General features: G+C 41.8%; 1 protein-coding gene across 4 annotated transcripts in view; it reads left to right on the forward strand.

Annotated features, from left to right (window-relative positions):
- The window catches only part of LOC100650599 (transcription factor SOX-6), a 326,314-nt gene that overhangs the window by 273,616 nt on the left and 38,199 nt on the right, over positions 1-14,499 (forward strand). For all 4 annotated transcript variants that reach the window (XM_048406937.1, XM_048406936.1, XM_012309421.3 and 1 more), the window contains 2 exons: positions 680-1,405; positions 8,971-9,181. In XM_048406937.1, the coding sequence (XP_048262894.1) occupies positions 680-1,405; positions 8,971-9,181 (937 nt within the window). The remainder of the gene's footprint in view (positions 1-679; positions 1,406-8,970; positions 9,182-14,499) is intronic.

The raw sequence follows: 14,499 nt of genomic DNA on the forward strand, positions 1-14,499 counted from the left end.
ATTAGATTCATGAGTACTCATTTAACGCCGACGGAGATAATTCCGATCATTGCGCGACACAGTTGCAACTTTGTAGACGTTATGCAACATCATATGTGACACGAGGAAACAAAGTACTAATCGTGCCACGTGATAAAAGAAGAGACAAAAAATAAAATATCGACATCGTTCATACCTTTCCGTATATATAACACGTGGCAATTTATGCGACACAGATGCATCTCGAATAATGAGCATGAAATATACAGTTCCTCGTCATCGGATTAGGTTAAAAAATATATCACTTTCTTAATTACGATACTGAATTGTTCGAGTTATTGAATATCGATGTGTTATAACATATGTATATAGCAATTAACTTGTTATTATATCGTGTCATAGAGCTAAATCCGACACAGAATTCCTATCATCGGAGAACATCGCCGTACAAGCGCATTGATCACCTGACTGCGATAGAATTCCATTTATCTAAATTCATTAGAAGATAAACGATTTATACGTAACTGGAGTTTATATATAGCAGAAGTTCACTGATTCTTCTCGCTATGATTTTCCACACAGTAGGAGTTTACATTCAGATAATTAGATTCGACCGCTTGTTCGGGGGGCTTCTTTACAAAATTACATCGATACGAAGGATCAAAGAGCTAACCATTTGTGTTTTCGTTTTTCGTTGCAGACTGAGGATGTCCTCAAAGAGGAAGTCACCACCAACGAAGCTATCGGAGGGCGGGGGCGGTACGGGTACAGTGGCAGGCGCCAACGAGGAGGAGGAGGATACGACCTCGTCGGTGACCGGTGGTCCCGGTGGCGAGGTAGCCGTCGGTGAAGAAGGTCCTACCACCCCCGTCGATATCGAGGAGTGTTACCCTCATCAGAGGGGAGGTGACTGCGAGTCGTCCGGCTGTTCGTCGCCGGCGACTACCAGCGAGCCGGATCTCCGAGATTCGCCCTCGCCGTCGTCGAATTCCCTGCAAAGCAAACGACAAAGGATCGTTTTGTCCAGCCAGGAGACTCTAGCCTCCTACCATTATCCTCACCACCATCACCATCACCATCATCATCATCACCATCACCACACGAATACATCATCGTCGTCGGGTGGTGTCGTGGAACCGGCCAGCTCCTCGGAGTGTGGCTCGCCGCCAACCCCCTTAACCGTCGACCCCTATTACCCGAGCCATCCTCACCACAACAACAACAACAATACCGTCACGCAGAATAATAACAATAACAACGGCGGTAACGCAACAACTGTTACGAGTAAGAGATCCATGGACGACGTTCTGAAGAGGTTAACCTGTAAAATGAACAGCGAGTCGCTGTCGTTGCAGGACGATACCAGTAATAACAGGCGGAACAGTCCGCCACCCTCTTCTACGCCGACTGGACACAACGCGCACTGGTTAGTGTTCTGTTCATGTTCTATTATGAATGAATTCTTGGGGATTTCAGGGGGATCAATCGGGATGTGTGTGAGATACTTGGAAATGAAATGGTACGAACTTCGTGAATATGAAAGAATTGCTCCTGTTTTATAATATTTTTAACGTGAATGAATATGAAAGAAATAGCTATGGTAGAAAATAATAATTACCGATATAAATAATAGTTGATATCGAAAATAATAATAACCATTCGTACCATACATTTGTGAACATCTCATACAAAGAATATTTAATTTTTCTTATTTGGTTGTAATTTCTTATCAAAGAAATTTCTTTCCATCAGATATAATATCGTAAACTTTCTTACGCGATCTAAAGGAATCTATATAAATAGAATTTAAAGTTAGCGACAATAATCGAAATTGTCAAGGAAACAAACTTCAACGAAAATTATAGCGAAAAATTATATTTTTCTTTACGTTCTCTCGATCTAAAAACTAAATGACAGCGAATAATTTTCGTTAAAATGGATCTGTTATCGCGTAGCTACTTTTTGTAATCATTCGACATTTCAGATATAAAACCTGAAATAACTCTTCTTTGACTATCTTCATTATTCGCGATAACCGCACAATATTTCTCGAATCTCCGAACAGAGAATTTTCCTTGATATCCCCTCGTGGATTATCTTCCGAAAAAAGAAAACATCATTTAAAGTTCACCATTTTGTAATATGGAATCCAAGGTATCTCGAGTAACTTCAAAAACATCGGAGTGTCCATCGTTAGAAAATGAAGTAGCTCCAGCTGTCGCGTATCGGCTATTTACAGTTTTCCTTTCTGTGTTTCTACCACGATAGTGGACGACATTAATTAAACGGCGCCAGGAAGTGGCCAGTCAGCCGGGGGAAATGAGGCCGACTCCATTGGCGAGCGTTCCTTCCTGTTTCCCAGATTCACCGCGCGAGTTCTGACGAGATCCGCCACGGTTCCATGTACGTTGTCGTCCATATTACGCAATCTGTATCTCCTTTTAATTAGCAGATATTGTTTCTGTTCTAACTGCCACTCGTGGCTGGTGGATCCGTCACGATGTTGCAATCGTCACGCTTTTAATCTGCTGTTGTCTTCCGACCAGCTATCTGCCACTTTTATACACTTTACATAATCCATAAATACAGCGGTTATAAGAAGTATATTTGCACATACAGTACAACTTCGTTTATTTAAATGGAAAAAATTAATGTAGATGCGATTTAAAAGAGATTATATAGGAACGATTAAACGAACTCCAATTATACAAGCTACTCTTTTGCCGACAAGTTCGTCCTTAAAATTGTACAAAATTAAAGCAGAATTTTTAAAAGAAAATCATCGCGAAACAAATTATTTTTTACATCCATAGTGATGGTAGAATTTCAAACGTTCAAACATTATTTTTCGAATAGATCGTCCAATGTATAAACATTACAAGTATTTTTTTAGCTGCTTTTTCCAAACACGACCCTTCGAATGGATCGTCCAATATATAAACTTTCCGTTTTGTAACGACGAGCGTAGAACTATCGCTGTTCAAATATAAAAACTGTCATAGGAAACGTTCATCATTGATTTTTACTTTTCAAGCCTGCATACTACGCTAGATCTCTATACAGCTTGAAACTTCATTTCAAGAAGTTGAATAGGGGTAATTTTAAAATATCTGAACGTGTACCTCAATTTTCTAGGTTCTATATTAACCACACAATCTTAAAATCGATCTAAATCTCAAGTTATAACTTTCTCGCCAGAATATTTAACGCTGACAGAAATATCCTTGCGAATGTTTGTTCGATGTGAATTAGAATATTCCTCGAGTCGTAATTCGCGTTCTTCTCGAGACTCTCTTTCGAGATTCAACGTACGCGAGAAAAACCCTAACATCTCCGATAGCAACGTCAAGAGTTACAGCAGCAGTATCGAGCTTCTATTCTGTCCTCTCCTCTGTATCGGCCGCGGAGAATAACAACGCGAACTGCTTAAATTTGGCCCCGCAAGTGGCCCACAAAAGCGTCCATTGTTCGGGGAACGACAAGATCCACAGATTCCAGTCGTAAACTGACTCTTCGTTACCGAACGGAGATCCATCCGTGAAATACAAAGAGAAGCGAGCGTAAAGGAAGTCGTCGGAAGACGGGAGCGAGGGCCGAGGGCAAAAAAACAAAGGGTCCACAGAAAGAGAGCCTGAAAATATCCGACTTCTCGGCTCAGGGACAAAGAAACGCGTCCGAGGAGAGGACGATAAGAAATCGGACGAGTCGACATTTTATCCTGGACTATGCCTTTCTTCGTTTCCATTTCGCGCGAACGTTAAAAACGTGCAGGAGGATCCGAGAAGTGTTAGGTACTCGCGGATTTTGATGAAACTCCATGAATGGGCTGAAAGTTGGAAAGTGGTTATGCTATTATCAATGTAGGCATTCATACTAATTACTTGGAAGATCATTAGAATATACTTATAGGCAATATTGTGTTTCGAGATTGTTAATGTATTTACATTCTTAATTCCAATTTTATGACACTGGTTAATTTACATTAGCTTACAGTAAACACGGTTTCACAACAGAAACTAGTAGCATATTGCAATGTTCTAGATAAAAAGTAATATTTTTTTTCTGTGCGTTTAAATATTACTTTTATAATGTTGATTCGATCGAAGTTTTATTAAAAAGTAAAGGTAACACCAATCGTGATCTATTAAGATAAAAAGTATGCAATCGACGAGTATTAAAATTTGCAATTTCAGATTGGAAACAAGTTGCAGGATAAACTTGTAACAAAAAGTGGTTCTAGTAGTTATTCTCGTGTTAACAAGTTTCACTCGACATTGACACATGCCACTTTACAAATGTTGCAGACATTTCATCGAGTCCTGATTGATGTAGAATAAACTAAAGTCAGAAGTATTTTCAAAATCAGAATTTTCATTTTTAATATTATATTTCAGAAAGTACCGTGTTTATCTCGCGAACAGTAACGAATTCTGTCTATCTATTAGCTTTCTCTTTCCGTAATCATCATACAATCATAATAAATTCCGACAAGCTCTCGTTAATGACGAATTAAAAAAGTAACACACACGAAGAGAAATTTACCTTATTATAAAAAAGCCTAGTGTGGAAAGACGGAAAAAAAGTAAAACGAGCGGGATTTATCGTGGATACGATAGAGGCGCGTGTGTACGTTATCGCGAAGTACGATTAGACTATATTCAAAGTCGATATCGCACGGTCACGTAATAATAATTGCTCCATGTAATCAGGCTCGTGAATGAATTGATTCTTTGTATCGGCGCGATGGGGACGCCTGGAAGTTTTTCCGTTCTCTCTGAACATCTCTCGCACAATGTACAACGTAGAGGATACAGAGTAAAGATTATCCGCACGTGGCTAATTATGGATCACCGTCTCGTTGCGAACTTCTTTTGTACAGGGTGATGAAGGAACTCGACTAATGTTTAGGAACCATACATATATTCTCGATGGGAGATCATGTAAAGATAATTTTCTTCTATATTTATTGGAGTATCTCAGTTTGGAACATGTTATTTTGAGCTGTGTTGACAAACTAGAATATGCCTTAATTTAGAAGCATGTATATGTATATATATCTTTAGAAAACTGTGCACATTATTAGAAACACGAAGGTGGAATTAACCTTTGGTAGTAAAAATTGCCATTGAGTAATTTTATCGTCGTGTTATAGAATACTTTGCCTACAATTAGAATTTTAGCTGCTCTGTGGATCTCAAGCATTTTGCGATCCAATTGTCTCGTTATTTTGGTAAAGAAGTTGCCTAATTCTGACGTAAGAAACACGAGATACTTGTTATCACAGTCAGTATGGTAATTACAAAATTGTTGGAAGACAATTAAAACAAGGAGATTTCGAGTTTTATAATAAACTTAAAGAAGGCTTAAAGTTCAACGACGTTTCTAAATATTAAATAGAAAGAAAACGAGAAGCACAGAAATTACTAAGAAAATCATGAAAAAATTTCAACGGGGTGTGCATGACCTTTCCAACCGAGAATCGGAATCATCTGCCAAATATGCCACAGTAATTCGTCCACGCGTATCTTTCGTTCTATAATTCTCTCGTTTTCCTCTCCGAATCATCGACCACGAGAAATCTACCAAACATTCCTACCGATGATTGAAACAAAACTGTCGCGCGGAATCTTCTCTGACTGGTAACATCGAGCCTGTTCGAAAAGCAGACGGAACGTGGCAGAATGCAATCCCCGATGCAGCGTGTAACCATTGAAAGCAAACCGGTGAACTTGGCAAGCACGAACGAGCAGACAGAATCGTGCCAGCCCGCTGCCCACACGCCGCGTGGGTATCGGGGCCAAAATTCTTCCAAAATTCAGCCAACTGTACGACAACTCGCACTTACGTGACGTTCACCCGCTTTTTGGATTACATTCAATTCTGGACCCGACCCCACTCCGATAGAAATACTTGTTTTAACGACCGATCGCGAACTCGAGCAAATTGCGTTTACTTCTGATCGATCGACGTAGGTAGATTTTTACACATATGTTACTAATATAGGAAAATTGTTGATATTTTTATTTATTATTTATGATCGTGGAGATTTTACAATTTTTAAATAGTGACGTAATTTGACAAATTTTGTACATAGGTTCGACTGAATTTCGAAAAATTTTCCATAGGGATTTTAGTAAATTCTATCCCATGTGATCGAACCCGTATGTCACTTATTTTCACAAATGCCATAATAATTTATAATTTAGCAAGCTAGCCACTGTGCACTTCGTTGTAAGAAATATATCACTAGCAATATTTATTAAAGTTTGGATGGTTAAATTTCCAACTTGATAAAGAAGTTTTACTTTTCAAGCTGATCCAATAAATTCATCTTGTTTGAAGTTCGACGCGGTTGAGCCAAAAACTTAATAAAATCAAAAAGATTTGTCAAGCACTTTATATCGAAAAATGGTTTTACCCCGGTGGAAGTATCGGATAATATTCCGACTTGATAAAGAGCAGTTACGGTACAGGAAATTTTCGATCAATTAAATCGAAGGTTCTGAAAGAAAAACGTGCATCGTCAATGTTCGTTTGTTCTGCAACAAGAGCGTTGCTATTTTGTAATCATTCTCTGCTTAGATATTCCGCGATGGCTTTTCAAACTAAATCAAACAACACCAGCATTATTCGCTGCTCGAGGCAGATTGCAGCTGCTATACCGTGAATCATTAAACCGTGGAAAGAAGTGGATCGCCAATAGGCAATAAATTTGCCTTATTTCCTTTACAATTTAACTTCTCTTACGCTTGATATCAAAGTCAATGGTAGAAGAAAGACAGAAAGGAAAAGTATTACCATATACAAAGCTTCAATACATAGTCTTTAAAAACCATAAATCAAGAAGGGATTCTACGTTCAATCGAGAACGACAGAGATTCAAATGGAATAAAACTTGTTAATCGAAAGTATATTAATCCGTATGTGATGTCTGTAAACGGAGACGCGTGTGGAATTAAAATGGGCGCGTCGCATTTAAAAATTCGTATATTATTATTACACGCTCCACTTTTGATACTAATATCTGCTTGCCAACTTCCACCATGCGTGTCACGCGTGTGCAAGCGTTTAATGATATAAACCGTCGAGTACACGCTGCAGATAAAAGTATCATCAATTTCATAATGAATGTAAGCTTCGACCAAAATTACGTTATAGCATGTCGTGCGATAAAACATATAACCAACAGAGGCGAAAAGTAAAAACAAGGGGAAAAGGAAAAAAGATAATCGAAAGCAGTCGTTATTTACGCGTAATCCAGTTTTATTTGCAAACTTATCGTACGATCGATACACAAACATTTGGTGAAACGTTTGTGTCGCGAATCGTTTTATTGGATGTTCGACGATGATCGACGATGTTACCCCATCGACGATATTAAACTCGTGCGCTTCTTATCGTTCATTCAGCTCCGTAGGTGACCTTATTTTTAACCGCGTGACCGCCGAAAATAACGGTATGTCGCAAAATTGGCGTGACAAAAGAAGCAACACGCGTGACATGGCCTATTTTTGGTCAGCCGGAAAGGCTAAGTCCTACGAACGTGCGGCGTCGCCAGCGGGGATGATAATAGCGACAGAATGAGCCTTTTGTTGCCTGATACCGAGGTCAACAGGCGCGAATAGAATCTTGTAGCCGCCCACCGAGCGTTATTATCTTCCAAAAGAAAGCCACGCACAGCAAGGGTCTTTCATCGGTCGCGCAAGGATAAAGGACGTATCTTTTTTCTCGATAGGTAACGGTTTTATGAGGCGCGATTTTTGTGCCGTTGATGAGTCGCGAGAAACGTGTACAATGTGTGCTTTAGAGTCTAATTAAGCTTCCATAACGTATAGAACTCATCGAATGACTTTCCCTTTCTTCTAAATATTTTTCTTTCTGCTATTTTTTCTAAGGATTATTACATTCGATACCTATAGCTTTCCATAAACAATCGATACCTTTCTAAGCTACAAATTCCTTAAAAAAGTACAAAACTATCCCGAAGCTTCGAATAAGCACCATGGACCTACCATTGCGACATCGTTCCGTCAAAGAATAGGAAGCTATATCCTTTTTCTTTTGTTGCAAAGTAGATTTCGTATCCATTCGCGCATCACGCGGCAAGAACGCACACCTGAATCATCCATCGAGGGTCGGTCTTTAAAATTCCAGCGTCCCTTTAACCGTTGACCCCGTAAGAAACGCCATACAGTTCGGGGCGGAACAGTTGCGTATATGTATATTGCCCTAGATTCCGGAAGGCGCGGTTCTTTCAATCCTCGTCCTTATCCTCTGGTTCGACGATGTCCTTCACGATTTCGTATGCTCGCCTCTCGTTGCATAGCCCATCGCGCTGCCGCTGCTCCGGCACAATGCGTCCGTATCACTTATTCGTGGTCCATTTTCCTCGGTATAAAAGAGAGAGGAACGAGAGCTCCGGGCGTAGACCAGGAGGGCACTTTAGAAGGAAGAAACCGCGGTGAAACGAGGAGAAAGGTACGCGAGAGCGAGCGAAACGACTACTAAAGGCAGAGGAAAGGGAAGAGAAGGAGAATAGGAGGGTGGGTTGGCAGAGAGGGATGGAAGGAAAGAGCGAGGAACACCCCATCACGGGGGCAAACACTCGGGCTACCGTGATTGCGCGGCCGCGACCCTATCTATTATTCACCTGGCTCCCGGCCCTATGTACGCCAACTACTATCCCATTCCAGAGACCGGCAGAGCCACTGGAAACTCTTGCTCGCACGCGAATAGCCTCGTACGTGGCTGATCTACGTACCAGGACTGCTTGTGCAGCTTCCTCTTGCCTCTTCCTCTGTTTCTGTGTCTGTGCATCGCCTTCTCTCTCGTTCTCTTACTTTTTGTCCTTTTCTTCCATGCTGGCTCTCTCGGTTTCTCTCGTCCGTTGTGCACCGTGCCGTGCAAACTACAGGGACGAGAAACGACCTCCCTACGCGTGTACACGTACGTAAAGCGTAATTGACCGTGGTTTGATGGTATACGTTACAGCGGAGGCGTCGCCAGCGTGGCGAACAGCGTGCCACCCTCACCCCCGGCCTCTGGCAGGATGCAGAACACAGAAAGTCAGGTCCAGCAGGATAGCGCGTCAGCGTTCCTCTTTACGGAAAGCTTCGCAGAGAAGGAGCGCAGGCTCTCCGAGATGATCCTACAGCTGCAGCTGCTCAGGGAACAATTGCTGCAACAGCAAGATCAGTCGAAGGTAGGAGGACTTCTTGATTTTATTTCAGGTTTCACGGGTAGCTAGAATTGTGAGAAAGAGAGAATTGTGGATTCTAAAGTGTAAACTAGGTTTTTTGGAAGCTCGGGTTAATTGGTTTTTTGTATAAACTTGTTTCTCTCTGTGAATTTTGGACTAGCTTTTTGACCAACGTCCTTGTGACCGATATTTTAGAGACTTTTGTAAACAGTTACAATCTACTTTACTATTATTTAGTATAAACGACTCTCAAGACGCGTGATTGTCAATCAAATCGACAATGATATCGTCGATTTGTAATTTTTTCTCAAATTCACGATATCAACACTCGTTATTCTTAACACCCGCGTTTCGTGCTTCCAAGAGATACAGTTTATACCGAGAGTCATTGGACGACATTAATCACAACACTTTCTATCATGGAATTTCATGGCTTTGTGGATAAGAAAATGGTCAAGTAGATCAATTATATTTGTTATCAATGGCAGGAAAGAAAGAATGTTAATAAGCGATACAAAGCACGATATACATGCGAAAGTAAATTAATCGCAAATATTTGCGGTTTTCTACTTTCGAATTTTCATAAAATCATCATTGATCGTATCATTAGCTGAAGCATTAGATACCGTATTATTAAGTATCGCCAGAACCTGTTTGAATGGATCGATTTTACGCGGGTTATAGATACCGGTTTAGCTGCCACGATCAAGCGGCGGGATTATTTTCGGCTAATCGAGGCCAGCAGAGAAATTGATTGTCTGAGACACCGTGGTTGGCAAGCTAATATCGCCGATACAAAATTCGAACATACACGCGACGTGACGAGCTAACGATGCTCGCGTATGACTCGCGAGATTTATCGATCAACCGTAAAAGAGGGACGAGGTTCTAAATTTATATATTAGCGGGCACGAATTTGCAGAGATCGGAAAGCGACTATCAATAGCCGATAATTTGTCTTGTACTATTAAGCCGTTTCGTGATCCAACTAGTCTGTGTTACACCGTGACATTTATCTCAGTCTCGCGGGATACGTTAATCCGCTGATCGATCTCGCTTCTAACTTATGTTTCACTTAGCGATTCGACGTATAACTATGCCCTAACGGGGATTTAATTAACGCAACTCTGCTACGAAACAGTGTTATCGACGAAAGCCGAAGATACGGCATTTGTTAGATTATACCTGCAGCTCGAATAAAGGAAGAAATGTACATAATAAGGTAGGGTTATTTGAGTTATCTCGCTAGCTAAGTCAAATATGTAGTTTATTTTCGAGCACAGATGACTTAAAGGTTGCTCGTAATTTCGAATTTGACGAATTACAGGAAAATTACTTAACTTGAGTCAAATAACCATATTTTATCTCATAATTAAATCTCGCGTATAATCGTAAGTGAAAACCTGTCGATTGTCCAATTCGTAGTTGCTATGAAACATTTGAATTTGAAGAAGACAATTTTTATGCAAGAAGATTATTGACGCGATGACGAAACAAACGAAAAAATATTAAGAAGGATAATTGCACCTTGTCTAATTTAACTCGGTTCTGTATGAAAAAGCTACTGACTCGATACTAGCCAGCTGTGAGGTTAAACAAATATCGTTGCGTTACAACTGCTCCAATTAAATCTTGCAGCGATCGTATACACAATTAAATTTAATTATCCCCGCTTACTGTTTCGCTAAACGGGATCGTTAGTCTCGGGCGACGCGGAGGGGGTGATACGTTTCAGGGATCCGCTAACGAAAGAACAAACGATAAAGATCGGCCGTGGTGTGTCTTCAATGCTGTTTCGCGTGCAACAATCTAGACTAATCAGCAATTATGCAGACAGTTGCAAAACCGTGGGTGCAAATTTAAACCGCTACTAGCGGACTAGAACCCGCGAGAAAATAAAAACGAAGACGATCTGATTCTGTGCCTTAATGAATAACGTAAGTACGTTAAACGAACATTTATTATATATTATTTGTCTTGATAAATATGGTAAATATGTAAAAAATAGGAAATCAACGTAGATAGATAAATGTAAATTTAAGTTAATTCGCGATATTTGAAGAAACATTTCTTCCATCGTGTTTCCAATATTTTGAGGAATCGCTCGCATAAATGTATCATCTTATTCGAGCAACTTGAATGAAATTTTCCTTGTGTACAGTGGACGATATTACATTTATTCCATGTAAAAAAGGATATACTACATTACGTAAATAGACCTAGATAATTTTCATTTCTCTTTAATACCTTTGCGTAAAGTAAAATGAGCATGCAGCTACACTAAAAAGAGCTTCTTTAAATATTGGACGTAAGAGGAACATTCTAGATGCATCACACCGCGGTAGACTCTTTAACGCGTTTAACGTTATCGATGGACACATCGATTCTTTACGAGGGGTACTCATAACCTTCGAAATGTAAAAAAATTCTAAGATATTTGTCTACGTTCAAGTATCGTTTTATTTATTATTCTTCGTATATCAAACTCAACTTTAGGCTAACTTATCATAATCATCGTTTAAAAATATTATAAATTCTGGTCGCACGATCGAAATATAAATTGTGGAAATACGCGAACAAACGCGAAAATATTAAGACGTATGTCTCTCGCAACTCTGCGTAACATTGAAACGAATCGAAGCCCATTACGCACGGCACAGCATCGTGCACCAGAGAAACTCATTATCCAAGGCAATGCGTGGAAGCGGACACGGCGTTCTCCTCGATGGCACGCGTCTCTCTCGTGCAGCGCGTCACGCGCGAGTTCATCGCATTCCTCTCGAATCCTCTGCACGAACCATGGCACATCTCTTACCTCTCTAATTTCCATATTTGTTAAAAGAAAACCTTTGCAGGACACGAAACACGCGAACAATGCTGGATTCTCTCTTTTGATTCCTCGAGGCGAGGCGACGTCTCATAGACATGAACGATCGTATCAGCGGCATCGCGATGACTGGATACTCCGCGCGACCTGAAAAACTGCGGGTCATCGCGTGGAAGCGAGGAACGGCTCGCTCGCTCGCGGGAATCGCCGAGAAACCTGTCTGTTCACAAAAATGCGAACGCGTGCAGATAATACCCGATGTATTACCGTTATTATGCCAGTCATTTACGTGCTGCACACGCGCAACCCCGTCGCTCCGGTCGGCCCCGCTGTCCCGCTAAATTCATCCCGCAGCGAGATTCTGCGAACGCATTTTAAGCAAACACGCTCGTACTGGCGTGGCCCGCTATACCTGGATGCATGGTCGGCCTCGTGTGCGTCCCAACGCCGTGGGATCATCTGGTAGCTTCGAGCATGTCGGTTTTAGTCGATTGGTAGCGACTATCGCATCGGGTTTGATAGATTTTCAATTGCAGGTTATGGATGAGACGAAGAGATGGAAGGTAGAGATGAGATACGAGGCTTGTGTGTTAGTCATTGACTATGTTAATTATACTTCATGACGTAGATCGTCTGTAAATCGGTCTTATCTAGCTAATTTTAACTTTTTCCTTTTGCGTGTCTTATCTGATACTCGATGCATCAGTAATCTTACGTTAGAGTCAATAGTCTTGAGAATTACAGCATAATTTATATGTAGAAGATGCGAACATGTAACGAAGCAAGAATTAGAAATTCGTTCATACACGTGGTCATGGAGTTTCTGGAAATTGACAGATTACTGTAGCGCATTCATTATTAATTAATATACACCTTTGCTTTCCAAAATGTTTCCATCGGCAAATGGTGAGATCTTTTTGAACGATTCTTGAAAATCGATAAAATAAGCAAAGCCATTTCTACGGTAACGCGGTAAGTACAAATACATATTTCAAATCGAACTATCGCAGACAATAAGCATACAAAATTCCCCTCTAGACTAAATCGCCTTATGCCCTAAAACAAACTATTACAAACAGCATAGAAAATTTTTCTCGCAGACGAGCTACTCGTTTCTTAATAACTCCGCGAAGAAGAAACTCGATGAGACAGGAAACATCGAGGATCCTCGTCGCGAGCGCTTCTCCAGAAACCGCGTTACAAGCCGGGGCGGGTCGGCACTTTGCAATCTCTCCGCAGCGTGTGTCGCCGCTCTTGCAAGGGTGGAGAACGTTTTCTCGTCGGCCATTTCATCGGCACCAAGTGAAAACGCGTTTGTCGGCGGCGTTTGCGCGGCAGCGGCAGCCGCCTCGAGAGTTAGCCGACGTTAAAACGGAAGTGCGACTGTGAAGGAAAGAAGGAGGTCGGAGCCGGGTAGCACGGAAACGGGACAGAGACGGACAAAGCGTTGAAGAAAGACAAGGATAAAAGAGAGAAAGAGAGGGAGAGGGAGAGAGAGAGAGAGATGGATAGAAGAGAGAGAACGTAGGAGGAAGGCGGTAGTCTGAACGTTCTCCTCCTCTCGGGTCCCGGAGGGCGTATAGTAATGTTCGAGTTGGCAGACTCGGGGTCGAGTGGGGATCTCCCTCTCCTCTGTTCCCCTCTCTTGCTCTCTCCCGCTCTCTTTCCGCCTGTTTCTCTTTCTTTCTTTCACCTTTCCACCTGTTATGCGACTCTGTGCCATGCTGCATTGGCACAGGTGTGCAGCCACGTACTCATTCTCGAAAGCACACACCACCTTCGAAGGCTACACCTTCGACCTTTTTCTTCCTCCTCTCTCAACGTGCATACGCTACTCTCTCCCCCTATATCCTCTACGGCTCCTTTCCACGCTCCTTCTTTCCTTTCCTTCCGTTCCACTCCTTTTCTTTCCTTTTCCTCTACTCCGCCGACGTCTCTTTGCTCCTTTCTCTTCCTCCCACGACAACCCCGTCTCGCTCGTTCTTATATTCTGTCTCATTCGAGGAACGAGCAAAGCGATCGCGTGGGCGGCGAGAGCTCTCTTCGTTCCTCTTCCCTGAGGCGCCTCGGCGAACCTACCTATACCTTTGCTCGTACACCTGTGCAGGAGCATATTGTCACGCCCAGTGGCGCGAGCGTACGGACGAGATGCACCGGCCGACGCGCCGCTCCCGACCATCGCTCCTCTTTTATTTACAGCCCCGGTCCGCTCGCTCGCCAAGTAACGCGCGACCCTTTCCTGCGATTGTCTATATCGGACACGACAAAGATGCGGTGAGATTGGCCGATGACAGTCGATGGTGCGCGTTTAAGTTTTCATGATAGAAGAGAAGAGGGTGTGACCCGGAGAAACGAAGGGTAGGAGGATCATACGATTCCGAAGTAATGGGAGTAGTACGTTGACACTATTGCAAGAGTTTTCGATGTAAGTATTTTGTAACTTGGGGGAAGTTGGTCCTAAAATTTGGTAAGATCGTGCGAGCATCGATGATTA

This window comes from Bombus terrestris, chromosome 6 (genome assembly GCF_910591885.1).
Source record: "Bombus terrestris chromosome 6, iyBomTerr1.2, whole genome shotgun sequence".
Lineage (NCBI taxonomy): Eukaryota > Metazoa > Arthropoda > Insecta > Hymenoptera > Apidae > Bombus > Bombus terrestris.